The 14755-nt window shown below is 41.8% G+C and overlaps 1 protein-coding gene across 1 annotated transcript; it reads left to right on the top strand.

The window, feature by feature from the left end:
• The first annotated feature begins 675 nt into the window (after window positions 1–675).
• LOC138593562 (choline O-acetyltransferase-like) lies at window positions 676–14069 on the top strand. Its single transcript, XM_069664631.1, has 15 exons — window positions 676–806; window positions 1378–1484; window positions 2242–2433; window positions 3098–3216; window positions 5060–5113; window positions 5203–5383; window positions 7592–7769; window positions 7868–8037; window positions 8114–8214; window positions 8682–8810; window positions 8893–9015; window positions 9110–9251; window positions 9493–9555; window positions 10755–10892; window positions 12027–14069. Exons 2-15 carry the CDS (start codon window positions 1440–1442, stop codon window positions 12291–12293), a joined length of 1902 nt encoding a protein of 633 aa, XP_069520732.1. The 5' UTR covers window positions 676–806; window positions 1378–1439; the 3' UTR covers window positions 12294–14069.
• Window positions 14070–14755: the final 686 nt, after the last annotated feature.

Below are 14755 nucleotides of genomic sequence, written 5' to 3' on the forward strand. Positions count from 1 at the left end.
TCATTGATCAATTGTCGTTTTAATAAATCTCTGTTTGGATCTGTGTGACGGCGAGGATTTTATTCTGGTTTCAAACCTCAAACGAATAAAAATCCTGAAAGTGAAACTTATTTTGTTGGAGATAATTAAGATGACGGTCCGTATAATATTTATCTTTAAAAAGTAATAAAAGAAAATGACTGAAAGAGACTTATTTTACTTTCATTATATATCAAAGGTGGGGAAATATGTAAAATAAAAACTCTAAGGTTTGATTTAGACCTCGCACATTTAAGTGCACTATAAAAATGTATAAATGAACAGAGGAAGGTGCGTAATAGTTTAAAAAATAGATATCAGCAGCAGAACACCTTTTTTCGAAACAAATGCATCCCGCATTGTCTGAAGTCAGAAAATCTGAGCCGTAAACGCACCATTAACTGCCAGCTCTGTTTCGCCGGAGGAGCGTCACAGGCATGACTGACACATGAACAACTCTCACTCGTCCTTTTATATTAAACTTATCATCGGATGTGGGCAGGGGGGGTCGAAACAAGCTGTTAGATAATATGTTCCGCGAATAGATTTCGATGGGAGGAGTTTCTTGCCTCAGGGAGGGGGGGAAGGTAGACGCAAACACCTTCAGCATCTTTTCCTGCCCGCGCCTTTAACGTGGAGTCACAGCCTGATGGTGCGGCGAGGGGACCGGGGAGCAGCCACGCGCCCGCACCGAGCTCTGCACTAATAATGGGATTTCACGGAGTGGATGTGGGAGGCGAACTTTCCACCGCACGCTCCTTTGACCTCTTGAGTGGTGTTCTGATCGGGTAAGCAAACTTTTTTTCACTTTTAAACAATCATTTTGTGTTTAATAAAAACTTCTGAGTGAGCCTCATGTACGCTCATGATTATTCAACTTTAAAAGTCATTTAAGCTTTAAAGTCCATTTTGTTTTGATAGGGAATCTTAGAAAGTGTTATCTTAATTATTCCACTTGTTTCAGTCAAACAAACAAATCTTTTTCTTGTTGTGTTGTTTCAAGACGAAACACTATTTTATTTCAAATCCTTTAAAACTGCGCTGAAAGAAAAACATTCTTCCTAATTTCAGTGACTATAAACTCGTGTATTTTAGGACAAATGAAGCTTTTAAAGCAGAAATAGAGATGAAGTGAGTTTTTGGATGCGCATCTCTCTGCAGTGGTGAGCGATGAGGCGCAGCTGGAATTCAAGGACACGCAGCAAATTGCATCAGGCTGAAATGATGAAGAATGGGAGCCTGCTGGTTCGCTTCCAGACTGAGCCATGCAGCTCCATTCCTCACTGGGCCTCATTTTATTTACTGTATTTTTTCCCCCCTTCTTTTTCTCTCCCAAATGTCTTAACATGCTCCACGCAGGGATACTGAACTCTAAGAAAGGTTTCCACATTATTTCCCCCTGACTGTTTTGGAGTGCCAAGATGCCAATCATGGAGAAGGAGGCGGCCAGAGAGAGAGACAGCCAGGTATGACATGCCATTGTTTCTATAGTGAAAGTGTTCTCTGTGGCCTCACTTTTTAATACTGAGCGCTGTCCATGGTGCTGAAGTTGGCGAACGGTTAAAGCTGGATTCCAGCACCACGGACAGAGACAGTTTCCATTACACCGAATGGCCGCTAGGGGTGAATATGATAGCAGGCCTTTGGTTTTCCGGGGGTGTAACAATCTCATTCCACACATTGACAAACTACATGTATTTTTGTGCAGTTGTTTAAGTAACACTGAGCCAGTGGTGGATTACATCAGAATTTTTGTTTTGTTTATTTATTTTATGTTGGTGTTTATTTGTTTGTTTTTCAAAGGCAAGATTTTTTAAAAATGAGAAGAAAAAAAAAAGAAAAAGAATTCTGCAGAGTTTCTCTTTCCAGGAATCCCCAGCTTATTATTTTACAATTCTAATGTCCTGGTCAATATTAACATCTTGGGTTTACTCACAGTATTATGCAAATGATCGAACATCAGACAGAAAAGATAATCAATTAGCATTTTCCATCCTGAAAAAATACCAAGATTGTTTTCCAGTCCCAGGAGGCCGCGGAGCTTGGAAACACTCGGAGCGTTTAAGATGAATTATTAACTCAAGTTTCTAATAATAAAAGTATAAAGAAAAGATGTGAGGGAATTACCCCTTTGATTAAAGGACCCTCAGTGAATCAGGGGAAGGACATGAAAATGTCATCACTCGTATGAGTGTTTAGATAACTGTGTTTTTATGTGATCAGGTGCTGCCTAAGGTCCCCGTGCCCCCCCTGAAACAAACCCTCGACACCTACTTGAAGTGCGTCCAACACCTGGTGAAGGAGGAGCAGTTCAGGAAGACGAAGGCCGTCGTGGAGAAGTTTGGGGCTCCTGGAGGTGTTGGGGAGGTTCTGCAGAAGAAGCTGCTGGAGAGGAGGGAGAAGACGAACAACTGGGTAAAGAAAAACACTATAGCAGAAAAAATACTGCAGGTGCACTGAATGGAAAATCCTTTCCTCCCTGTATCAATAAGCTTTATTAGTCTCTAGTAGCAGTAATATGTGCGTCTTATATGGAAAACTCAGTACAGTCATTATAAAATGACTGATGAGCTTTCTTCAATCAATATACTTCTAATAAAATTCATCACCATTATAAACAAAATGATTGAATTTGACCTTTTAGAATATAGTTTATGCACTCAACATTTATCTTTGTGTTTTTCATATTAATAAGATATTGAACCCTGAAAATAAGAATTAGCCCAGACTTTGTCCCAAAGTTATTAAAAGTACACATACACCATTCACAAAGAGAAACAAGAGAAACACCTGGAGATGAGGATTTATTGGAGCCTCTTGTTGTGCTTTTTCGCTTCAATCTCTCCTCCTCCTGCGTCTGCGTCCACGACTCATCCGGCTCGGTGAAATCCATCACGCTCCCACTCTCACTCCGACTCTCTCCTGCTCATGTGGCAGTGATACACTGTTATGGTTTTTTCCTCCATCGCACACAGGTCTCCTCTCTGAAAGTAATAACTCTGAGTCCGAAGCGCTTAATGAAGCAACATTTCTCAAAACGCCCCTCTCTCTCTCTCTCTCTCTCTCTCTCTGTGTTTAGGTGTACGACTACTGGCTGGAGGACATGTACCTGAACAACAGGTTGGCTCTGCCGGTCAACTCCAGTCCCGTCATGGTGTTTCCTAAGCAGACGTTCAGAGATCAGAAAGATGCTCTCAGGTAGGTCCTGGTTTCTGTAACTCTTCACACTGTAAAATGTCTGCATGTGCTGTTTACACTGAAAGACACGACTGCTGCTACATGTGAAGGTCAATTAGAAGAGCAATTAAATACAAAACCTTACCCTGACTCATTTAACAGCTATTAAACAATGGTACATTTATCTGAAAGCATACACAATCAAAAATCTATATACGGAAACCCAATGTATGGCCATCGAGGTAGGCCGCAGACGTTTTGTGGGGCACATCCTGAAACGTGCTGGGCATCAAGAACATGACAGAAGCAGCCGAAAGAGCTTCAAGATGGCTCCTGATCTGGAGAGGAGGCTCATGGGGATTAGCGAGCGCTACATGAACACAAGCCGTGGCCTGATCAACCACGGCTGGGTGTCTGATGTTCGAAAGACCCCAAACATCCTATGACCCCGGGACACATCACTGAAGATGTGATCATGAGCATCGGAAGATGAACATTTCTCTCTTGAGGACAGCCAATAGAACACAGAACAGATTTTGAAAAAGTCTGTTTGTCCAACAAAGGCCTTTCCAAGTTTCTTTTTTCTCCTGAACAAAAGTCAGAAAGCGAAAGGTACTTTACTTTCAGATGAGACAAATTAAAAGAAGAAAATCTTTTAACTTGAACTTAAAAATGTAGCAATGAGGCGGGGTACACCCTGGACTGATCGCTCGTCAATCACAGAGCCGACACATAGAGACAGACAACCTTTCACACTCACAGCAAATTTAGAGTCACCAAGAAACCTAACGAGCATGTCTTTAGGAAGCCGGAGTACCCGGAGGGAACCCACGCATGCACGGGGAGAACATGCAAACTCCACACAGAAAGGCCTCCTACGTCTGAACCAGGATTCAAACCATGAACCTTCTAGCTGTGAGGTCAACGGCGCTAACCACTGCACCACCGTGCAGCCCTAAACAATTAATTCATAACCAAGTAGTGACCGATTATTTTACTTCTAGTTGTGTCCTGGTCGACAGCGCTTAAGCGCTTGTCATGTTTCTGCACGTTCTCTGACAACTTTCAAGTCACTTTGTGGGAAAAACAAAGTTGGAAAAAATTAAGTAACTAAATCACAATACTTTATATCACATAATAGGTCACACAGAATGCACTGAATAAAAGAGATGATAGCAGCAGATTGATTGAGAGTATCTGAGGGTCAAGTAACTCAAAGAGAAGGGAAGACAACTCAGTTATATGAGCTACTGACAGGCTTTATGCTCTTCTCAGCAGGCCTCTGATTCACATCAGACTAACAGACATGGACAAAATCACAGGCATCATCTCCTGGTCCAATCTCTTCCTGTTACTAAAAGAGCACCAGACATTACACGGGTCCCTCCAGCCCTGTAACTCAACATTAGCTTTTGCCAGCTCGTGCCGCACTAACTGAATATTTCCAGAGCAGCGCGAGCTGGTAATCTACTGACACAGACACTTATTAGATTGGGAGTGACAGGACCAAGCTCTCCGCAGAGACTGCTAGTCAGGCCTCGTTTAGGGGTGTGGTGCGCCGCGGCCGCCTCCTTCGCATCGATCTGGCTTTGAGCGTAATAACACTGAGACAAATGACACACAACACGAGAGCTGACAGGGCTCTGTGTTTTCCCTGCTCGCCCTCACCGCCCACTCAGACTCACTCTCTCTCTAACGCTGATAAACACACACTGCTCTCCCACTGTTTCCCAGTAATTAACCATAATGTGATTACTGTTAGAGAGAGGACAGTATATCTAGTTGTAATACGTCTGTATGTTCAGTGTCTTATGGTTAAATCTGCATCCTTTTCTTCTAATTCTAAACTTCTCACTCTTTTAAGATTTGCTGCTCGTATCATCAGGGGAGTGTTGGACTATAAGGCTCTCATTGATGCGTAAGTTTAACCTGTAATGGATCATAAAGATGAAATATAATAAGTGAAGTCCTGAGAGGCTATTTAATGTGTTTAATAACGTCCCTAAGGCGAGCCCTGCCGGTGGATTTTGCCCGAGGCCAGCTAGCCGGGACGCCTCTGTGCATGGAGCAGTACTACCGCCTCTTCACCTCGTACCGCTACCCCGGGCTGAAGACGGATGCGCTGAAGGTCCAGATGAACGCGGCCTCCTCAGTGCCGGAGCACATCATCGTGGCGTGCAAGGACCAGGTCAGGACGCAGGCCTCTGAGGACACTTTCACTCTCCATCACACTTCTAACTGTAGACAGCGTCCGTTCAATATAAGAGACAAATAAGGAAGTGTAGGATTAGGAACTGTATCTTGGTTTGAATATCAGAGACGTGGTGCAGCAATGCTGACCTCTAGTGCGGTTTAACTGTTCCTATATCAGGTTTAAAGAGAAGGTCTATTTTGATCATCAACTGGCTACAATCTAAGTATTATTATTTATCTATCATTGGCAGTGTTGTGACCAAGTCATCTTTGCTTAAGTCTCAAGTCATAATGGGTCAAGTCTCAAGCAAGTCTTGAGTATTTTTTTCCTGGGCAAGTTGAGTCAAGTCACAGGTTATCTCAGGTTAAGGCAGGTCAAGTCCCAAGTCAAGCCACCTAAGATCCAGCACTCTTACCTGTAGTATCTGGTCTTTATAAAGAGAAAAGACAAGGTGTTAGTAGCTCGTCTAATAATGATATTATTGGCCAATTTATATAACCTGTACCATATACCACATCTCTAGTCATTGGCATTTGGCTAGTAAAAAATCCTCCACCCAATCTAACCTCATCAGCACTGATACAAGGCTTGTTTTCCAATAACAGCCAGGGGGAGCTTTACTTTATAAAAAGCTTAATTACTTACTCGACTCAAAGGACTTTAAAGAGGACGAGCCTGCCTACATTAAATAAATAAGAAGTTAATTACAACACAAACTAAAGTTTGGAGAAAAAAAAGTGGAGAATGTGAGTGAAGCTTACATGAACTACCAACTGTACATCTAATCCTTACCCTGTTAAAGACCCCTCCTATTCAGGGAAAGCTAAACAATACTATTCTTATTAGAGGGTAATTATGTGACTGATCATATCTATATCTTGCTTTTCATGCCTTTATTTTTAGAGAGGACAGTGGATAGCGGTGGAAATGGGGGAAGTGAGAGTGGGGATGACACACAGCAAAGTGGAGCCGGGAGTTATAGCCTCTGTATGTGGTCGCAGATTTAACCCCTGACCTTAACCGACGCCCTATCTTACATTTTTACATCACAGGAACTGCAGAAGTAGGCTTGGCTGCTTTTAAAATTTTCAGTTTACCTTCATAAAATTACAAAGTGTAATTCTATTCACAGATGTTAAAGAATCCATGTGAATGTTTTAACACTTCAATGGTCATGTTTGTGTCTCATCTGTCGTTTCTGTGCTACAGTGAAGCAAAACTAGAGATTTAAGCTGCTCTGTGAATGTGACATTTTCCTTACACGTATGATGGAAGCTTAATGCTGCTACAGTGTGTCTGTGAAGGTTGACGTTCTTGAGGACGTTTCACCTCTCATCCGAAAGGCTTCTTCAGTTCCGAAGAACGAGAAGCCTGAACTGAAGAAGCCTTTTGGATGAGAGGTGAAACGTCCTCAAGAACTTCTACCAAGTCCAGTTGCCTTTTGGATTAGGCTTAGAAGCTGCTACAGTGCAAGTTTTCCTACCCCAAATTTTAACAGAGGAAGAACACATGTTTTCTAAGTTAGTGACTGTATATCCCTAAGGTCATTTCTCATACAGTAGATGGTCTGAGTTGCCAATGCAGAATCTGAATTTGATGTCATTAAACGTTCGATCCCTAACTGTTATAATCACATGTCGAAGTGTCCTTGGGCATCGGGTATCAATGAGCAAAGATACTGATTGGAGATGGGCATCAATTTGTAAATGTGAAAGGGTGAATGTGACATGTAGTGGAAAAGCGCTGTGAGTGGTCGGAAGACTAGAAAAGAGCTATTTAAGTACGGCCCATTTACCATTTATCATTCCCATAAACACATAAGACCCCGGCCAACATCTGCAGGTCTTGGATCTCAGGCTACTTTCATTACAGTTAGTTCAGGGATTGTGCCTTTAAATGGCCACAGAAAGAGGCGGGGTGGGCGCTCTTACCCTGAAATGGTTCTGGGAACTATCAATCTGTGGCACATAAGGGCCGTCTCTTTGGAGATACAGGCTGGTAACTAAATTAATGTTGATTAAATCTGCTAATTTGCTTCCGAGAGATGCATGTTTAACTGATCGCAGAAGATGAGTCATATTTTAAGCAGTAATTAGCTTTATTTGGCCCCTTTCATAGACATAAAGGACTAATACCAGGCAAGGACACACAAGTATTCCCCATTGAAGATGCACAATTTCTCTAATCTTTTTGTCTGAATAGTTTTTCGTGTTGGATGTAGCTGCAAACAGCAAGCAGCTCAACGAGACGGAGATCTTTTCCCAACTGGAAAAAATCCTGAAAATGTCAGAAAACGCTGAAGAGAGACTCCCTCCTTTCGGTCTCCTGACGTCTGATGGGAGAACCGAATGGGCACAAGCCAGAGATGTCCTAACAAAAGGTCTCAGCTGGAACGTTTCTCTCATTTTTATCACTTTTAGAAGTTTTAAACAACTGTAAACAAATCTAATATCGACTCTTGTACACTCTTTTGTCCAGATCAAACCAACAGGGACTCTTTGGCGCTGATTGAGAGCTGTATTTGCTTGGTGTGTCTGGATGAGCCCAGCCGTCTGGAGCCGAGGGATACAACCAGGGCTCTGCTGATGCTGCATGGCGGAGGCCGGGAGAAGAACGGGGCAAACCGCTGGTATGACAAGTCAATGCAGGTAGGACCACTTTCAAGGCACTTCAATCCACTGTGAATGTAGAGTTTGGTCTGTTACATGATCCACCTTCTCTCAGTTTGTTGTAGGAATGGACGGGATTTGTGGAGTCGTGTGCGAGCATTCGGCATTTGAAGGGATAGTCCTGGTGCAGTGCTCAGAATACGTAATGAAATACATGTAAGTCAGTACACTTAGATATAAGTTTACACCGGTTAGTAGAGTCAAAGTATAAGAGAACAGCCCTGGAATCAAAACTTCACGACTGGTCGAGACCAGAACAGCATGAATATTGCTAAATTCCTCGAACATATTCCAATGAAAAGGTCTTGGTCTTCACACAGTCTCGATCCCTCAAAGCCTTGGTCTTGAGACTGGACTCAAGATCATTTTTTTAAGGTCTCTGTTTCATCTTACATTCAGCCAAATTTGTACTCAGTCTTGTCTCGGCCTTAGCACTCGAAATTTAACTTAACACAGTCTCAATCCCTCAAAGCCTTGGATCAAAGGTCTTTGCCCCGGTCTCGGTACACTCTTGTCTTGGTCATGACTAGGTCATGGTTTAGGTGGTCTTAACAACACCTCTGATTATCGTAAGTCTCCATTCATTCTGCTGAGGCCAACATGCATTTGTTTTTCCTGAACAGAACAGGGACTCCATCCAAGATGGCCGCAGCATCCAGCGTCAGACAGCTTCCCCCTCCCAAAAGGCTGCTCTGGAAATGTAACGCACACATCCACGGACTCTTAACGGCATCTGGGGACAGACTCCAGAAGTAAGAGCAACACAATTAACCAGATTATTCCAAGTCTTCCTTTAGACATTAAGTCTTTAATTTTATACTTGTTCTCCTTCAGGCTGGTGAATAATCTTGACATGGATGTTTTCAAGTTCAACACTTATGGGAAAGACTTCATCAAAAAACAGAAGATGAGTCCAGATGCGTTCATTCAAGTGGCCTTACAGCTTGCGTTTTTCAAGTAAAGTTTACAATTCATGATCTCTATATCCGGACTTGTTCAATAATATGCTCTTTCAAATGTGCTGATATTGCTGTGATCATATCTGCCACAGGTGCAGGGGAAGGCTCGTGTCCACTTACGAGAGCGCGTCCATTCGGCGTTTCCAGGAAGGTCGTGTTGATAACATTCGCTCGGCCACCCCCGAGGCCCTGGCTTTTGTTCAGTCCATGACAGATGAGAGGGTCACTTTCACCGTGAGCCATTTTTCTTACTTTGACCACAATTACTGAGTAACTCCCACATCAGCCAGCTTAAATGAAACAGGTGCGAGGAGCCACTTAGGCCTGCCAAATCCAGTGTCCCCGTTCAGGCAGATGATCTCCCGTCAGATTAATCGGGTCTATAAAAAGTGAATTTACTGGCTTTACTGCACTCTTTTTGTCCGGTGATAAAAATACTGTGTTCTCCAGAATCATTTCTTCACTTTTCCAACAGGATTCAGAAAAAATGAAACGACTGAGGGATGCAATTAATGCCCAGACAAGTTACACAATTGCAGTAAGTACATAATTGTTCAGACTACACAACACATGCTGTTTAAATGTTGCTCCACAAAGCATCAGACGCTCGCTCCAAAAGCTCCAGCCTGGAGACAGTTAGCTTGGCTTACCACAAAGACAGGAAGCAGAAGGAAGCAGCTTGTCTGGCTCCGTCCGAAGGTGAAGCGTCTCTAAAGCTCACCAATTAACATCAATTCTGTGGACTATTTCTTGGCAAGGTCGATGACTTGGCGGAGTCTTGCCCTCCCAGTGAAAGTTGTCAGGCATCCAGAGAAGACTCCATGAAGTCAGACAAACAACCCCCCCGTAAAACCCCAACATGCGGTTCACATTCACACACACATTCATACACTGATGGCAGAGGCTGCTACGTAAAGTGCCCAACTGTCAATCAGATATCACATTCATACCCTATGCCACTGCGAGCAATTAGGGGTTCAGCGTCTTGCCCAAGGACACTTCGACATGTAGCCTGAGGGAGCTGGGGATTGACCCTCTGACCTTCCGATTGAAAGACGACTGACTCTACCACTGAGCCACAGCCGCCCCGAATAATTGAGCAAACTCATTGAGCTTTAGAGGTGCTACTAGACATTTTTATTAATGCTAAGCTAAGCTAATTGTTTTTTTGGATGCAGCTATAATTATAATGGCAGAATGATTAGGATTTGTCCGTTGCACTTTGTAAACACAGGAGGTAAAGTTTGCCCTCTCCCCCCCAGCAACCAGTAGCTTCTTGGATGTGGGCTTAGGCTCTGGCAAAGAGTCTGATACAGAGGCTGCCACACACTTCTTGTGGGCTTTCCTACTCATTCTCAATCCTATTCATTCTGCCCTAACACTTAAGGTATGACAGTGCTTCTAATTTTAACTTGCAGCAAGAAAGCCAAAAAGTGTACTTACCAAATGGGTTGTACGATGTTTTTTCATCATCCTTATCAGCAAGCAGCAGCTATTGGTACTATATTGTATTATTATTACTGCTACAAAAGTGACCACTCTTAATGGCAGGGAAAGGGAATGATATACTTAGGCGGGGTATTGTTCAAAATCTTTTTAAGGAACAGTCCACAAAACAGAGTCTACATCCTTTTTGGTCCAACAACCGTCCAGGTATTTCAGTGAACATGGTGTGCAATCCAATATCATGTGAACTGGATTAAAAAGAACTGTACTTAAAAGTCTACAATCTTTCAGGCTATCACAGGAATGGCAATCGACAATCATCTCCTCGGGCTTCTGAGGATCTCAAAGGAGCTCAACATGGAGAAGCCGGAGATCTTCTGTGACGAGACGTTCGCGGCCAGTAACCATTTCATCCTCTCTACCAGTCAGGTAACACATCCTGTTCTACTGTAAGATATCTTCAGATATCGGCTCTGATTTAAAGTCCATGATTGACAGCGGACAGGAAGTAAAGTTTATGTTCATATATATTTCCCAGAAGCCCTGACTCATCAAGTTCTACATTGTACTGGCTCAGCATGCAGAAATGTTGGTGCTGACAATATTTGCTGCTTTGTATAAATTCTATACTGACTGCTATGGAAATAAGATATACAGATATACATACAAAAGCTCATATTTGAACCTTATTAAGCTGTGAAAAGCTGTTTAATTCTTGGAGCATATTATATATAATTCAACGTGACAAAACAGGTCCAGGTTCCACTGGCAAACCTTTTGTGGTTTAGTGAAAGACGTCAGAAAAATGTAATTAGCGCTAAGCTGTACAGCCACGAGAGAGCCAGGTTCAAACGGCTAATGGAGAGGCCTTTCAAAAAGTGTCACAGGACCCTATTGTAGTCCTTTTAAAGGGGACTGATAATGCAAAAGTGCACTTGCAACACAGCAAACCCTGACAAAAAGTGCGGAACTAATTAAAAATGTTTCGTTTATGTTGGAGTTTTGTATCCTCACTGAGGGCTCTGTGCTTCCTCTCATTAGCGACCCTGCCAGTGTTAATTTCTGCCCTCAGCATTTAATTACTCGGACCATCTCTTTATGTAGTGTTAACTTTCCTGAAAGCACTTGAACTCACCTTAATTGTCTTTACTAAATGCACTGTTTTAAGGCATCCACATACATGTAGTATACGTTGAGTGGACAAACGCTACCCGATCATTGCATTCACTTTAAGCTGCATCGAATTTAACAGAGAGATGCTCTTACAAAGAACTTGTTTATCCAAACTGTAGCTTGTCAGAATAACGTTGTTTAATTGTAATCTTTAGTGATCATCTGTTTGAGAGTTCTTACCTAGAAAGAATAGATAACAACATGCACGTTATGCATTAAACAAATGTGAAACTATGACATGTGGAGGTAAAGACATCACAGGGTTTTCCAGCTGCTGCACTTCCATGGTGCGGGGGTTTTTGGGGGTAATCTCCCAAGTTAACATCACTTAAATTGATTGAAATATTTGACTTCTATACACCGCTCTAACGCCTATTGTGTCCTCCCCAGGTCCCCACCACAGTGGAAATGTTCTGCTGCTACGGCCCCGTGGTGACCAACGGCTACGGCGCCTGCTACAACCCGCAATCAGACCACATCCTCTTCTGCGTGTCCAGTTTCTGGGAGAACACGGAGACGAGCTCGGCCGTGTACGTCAAAGCCCTGAACGAGGGCCTGCTGGAAATCAGGGACCTTTGCAATAGAAGCAGCGCCGCGGCTAGCAAATCGGCTAGTAGCGGCCGGGGAGCCGGGCCGCCTCATAAATCAGGGAAGTAAGCCATAGTGAGAGAGGACGTGTACTCAGCTGTAGACTTTAGACTCAGTAGTCGAGATGCCTTTGTGTGTCTTTGGTGTTTGTGCAATATTGTTCCTTTAACAACTTAATTCAAAGCCTTAAAGTTAATATGTAAATATAGAAAAAATGTGACAACTAGAGAAAATGTTTTTTGTGTGCGTAGACGTCAGAATGATTCTCGGCAGACTGAGATTAACCGGTCTGCTGCCTTTAGGAAACTGAAGCCATGCCTGCTTTGTAGCACTGATACGAGGGGGACCTCCTCGATCAGAGTGTGAATCAAATGAGTGATCCCATGTATATCTTACATATAGAGTAGTAACAGGCGTATGTAAAATAATAGCTACAGTATATTTAGGTGACGTGTAACAATCATCACATCCTGTAAATGTGATCCTGTTTCACTTTGTGTGTGTGCCATTACGCTACCGACAAACTGGATCAGTTATATTTAAAGATCTATTTAACGTGCATAAGTTCATCTACTGACATTGTGAGGTTGCCAAAGAGGTTGTGTGTATGTGAAATCTGTCTGATACGGCACTTTAAGATATTTATTTAACGACACGATATAATGTGTGTAGAGGGAAACATGTTATATGGTTTCAGTGGCACATTAGAAGTCGTCTAGTGGTACTGTGCGTATGTGTTCTATATCATAGCAATAGTTAGATTATGTAGAGTGTAATGAAGAGTATATTTCTGAAGTAAAATACAGTCCAGTGGTGACTGAGGCAACCCACTGTGTTCTTGTGTATATAAGTGATTTTAATTTGCACTTCGAGGTAGAATGAGGGTATGAATGTATTGTAGGGTTCTTTGTGCAATAATAAAATAATGAGTGCGAGGAGGGTATACGTGCAATCTGCCAAATCACTTCATTAGGTGCATGAGGTTAGGTAATATTAGATTAACAATGGTTGCTATTTTTGATATTGAAATATATCAGAATTTATCTGTAACTTTAGAAACTTGAATCATGCATGTTTTCGTCAAAGATTGTCCACGTAGAGTTATTGTGGCTTGGATTCTGTAAATCTGTGATTCTCAAGGTACAGCAATCAAATTAGTCGTCTTTAGGGGTGAAATCGTGCGGATATATGTCGTCCTGTGTCCAGGTGTTTTTATTTGAATCTATCCATCATCAGCCAAAGTGAATGTGAACCATGTAGATGACTTCTAAATCCATGTTAGGAAAACACGATACATGACACATGCATGTTTATTCTTTCATACTAACTGTATTTTTATATGTTTAAATTAAAGCTTATATAAAATGATATACTTAAAAAAAAGGGGTATAGTTAAGTGACAAACTGCCTTAAAATAAAGTGATGCAATGTGTTCTCCTGCCAGATGTAAAATTATATAAATGTTAAATGTTTTACTTCTGATTATAAACTCATCCGTCTGAATCTGGGTGATACATGTAACAGAATGTAATGTTTGTGTTATTCAGTGGGTCTCATTCATAAAAGTAATCCGTCTGTAATTGTACTACAGCATTGTATAAACGTGCTCTGACAAATTAATGTTACACTCTTCCACGGTAACATTTTTGTGAATTGTAAGCGTAATTGAAAGGTAAAATATAGTGTTTTATCGAGCCTTTCAATAACCAGTGAATGTTCTGTAAAAATGTCCATCATTAAAAAAGGAAAAAGGCTTATTTATTTTTTATAGCTTATAACAATATTATGTAGACAGAAGACATTGGCAATTTAAGCTGTCATAAACTATGGTGTAGAACAAACTGATACTTAATGCCAGAAATAAAATGAACCTAAAACTATTATAACTAATAGTGTCTGTGTTTCCTGTTAAAATGAAGCTCAGTCGAGCTAATTTTCATTTATATATATATATATGATTCTCAATTTAATTTGGTGGCACAGTCCGGTATAATGGCTGCAGACACAGTAAAAATCAAAAGCTACAATGTTGCATTGCTCTAAATTAAAGGGCTTACTTTTTCGCTAATTTATTTGTTTGGCCTTTTATGCCTTTATTTATAGAGAGAGGACAGTGGAAACAGTGAGCGAGAGAGTGGGGATGACACGCCGCAGGGGGCTGATGGTGCGAGTTGAACCCGGGGCCGTCACATTGAGGACTATGCCCTTTGTATATGGGGCGGCAATTTAACCGCTGAGCCAAACCAGAGCCCCTGTCCACGTACTTTTATCACTGTTTCACAACACTGCATACACTAAGACTCAGAATCAAAATTTTAATAATAATACTAATAATAATTACTTCTGTATTGGCATACTGAATGTAAGGGATGATCCTCACCTGACTTCAACATCTTAATAAACTTGCAAATAGCAGAGTCAAACTTTTACACGACCCCCAAGAAGCGATCATTTCACTCATTGTTTAATCAATGACCGAAATGCCTGACATTTATCCAAATTGATGGATCAATTTTTGTTACAACTGCTGT

Source organism: Semicossyphus pulcher, unplaced genomic scaffold (assembly GCF_022749685.1).
Source record: "Semicossyphus pulcher isolate SPU_LCO1_2020_fin unplaced genomic scaffold, fSemPul1.0.p SCAF_16, whole genome shotgun sequence".
Lineage (NCBI taxonomy): Eukaryota > Metazoa > Chordata > Actinopteri > Labriformes > Labridae > Semicossyphus > Semicossyphus pulcher.

Coding starts and splice junctions, on each gene's coding strand:
- LOC138593562 (XM_069664631.1), top strand. CDS start 1,440: ATGCCAATCATGGAGAAGGAGGCGGCCAGAGAGAGAGACAGCCAG. Junction 2,434..3,097: donor GGGAGAAGACGAACAACTGG/GTAAAGAAAAAC, acceptor CTCTGTGTTTAG/GTGTACGACTACTGGCTGGA. Junction 10,893..12,026: donor TCATCCTCTCTACCAGTCAG/GTAACACATCCT, acceptor TGTCCTCCCCAG/GTCCCCACCACAGTGGAAAT.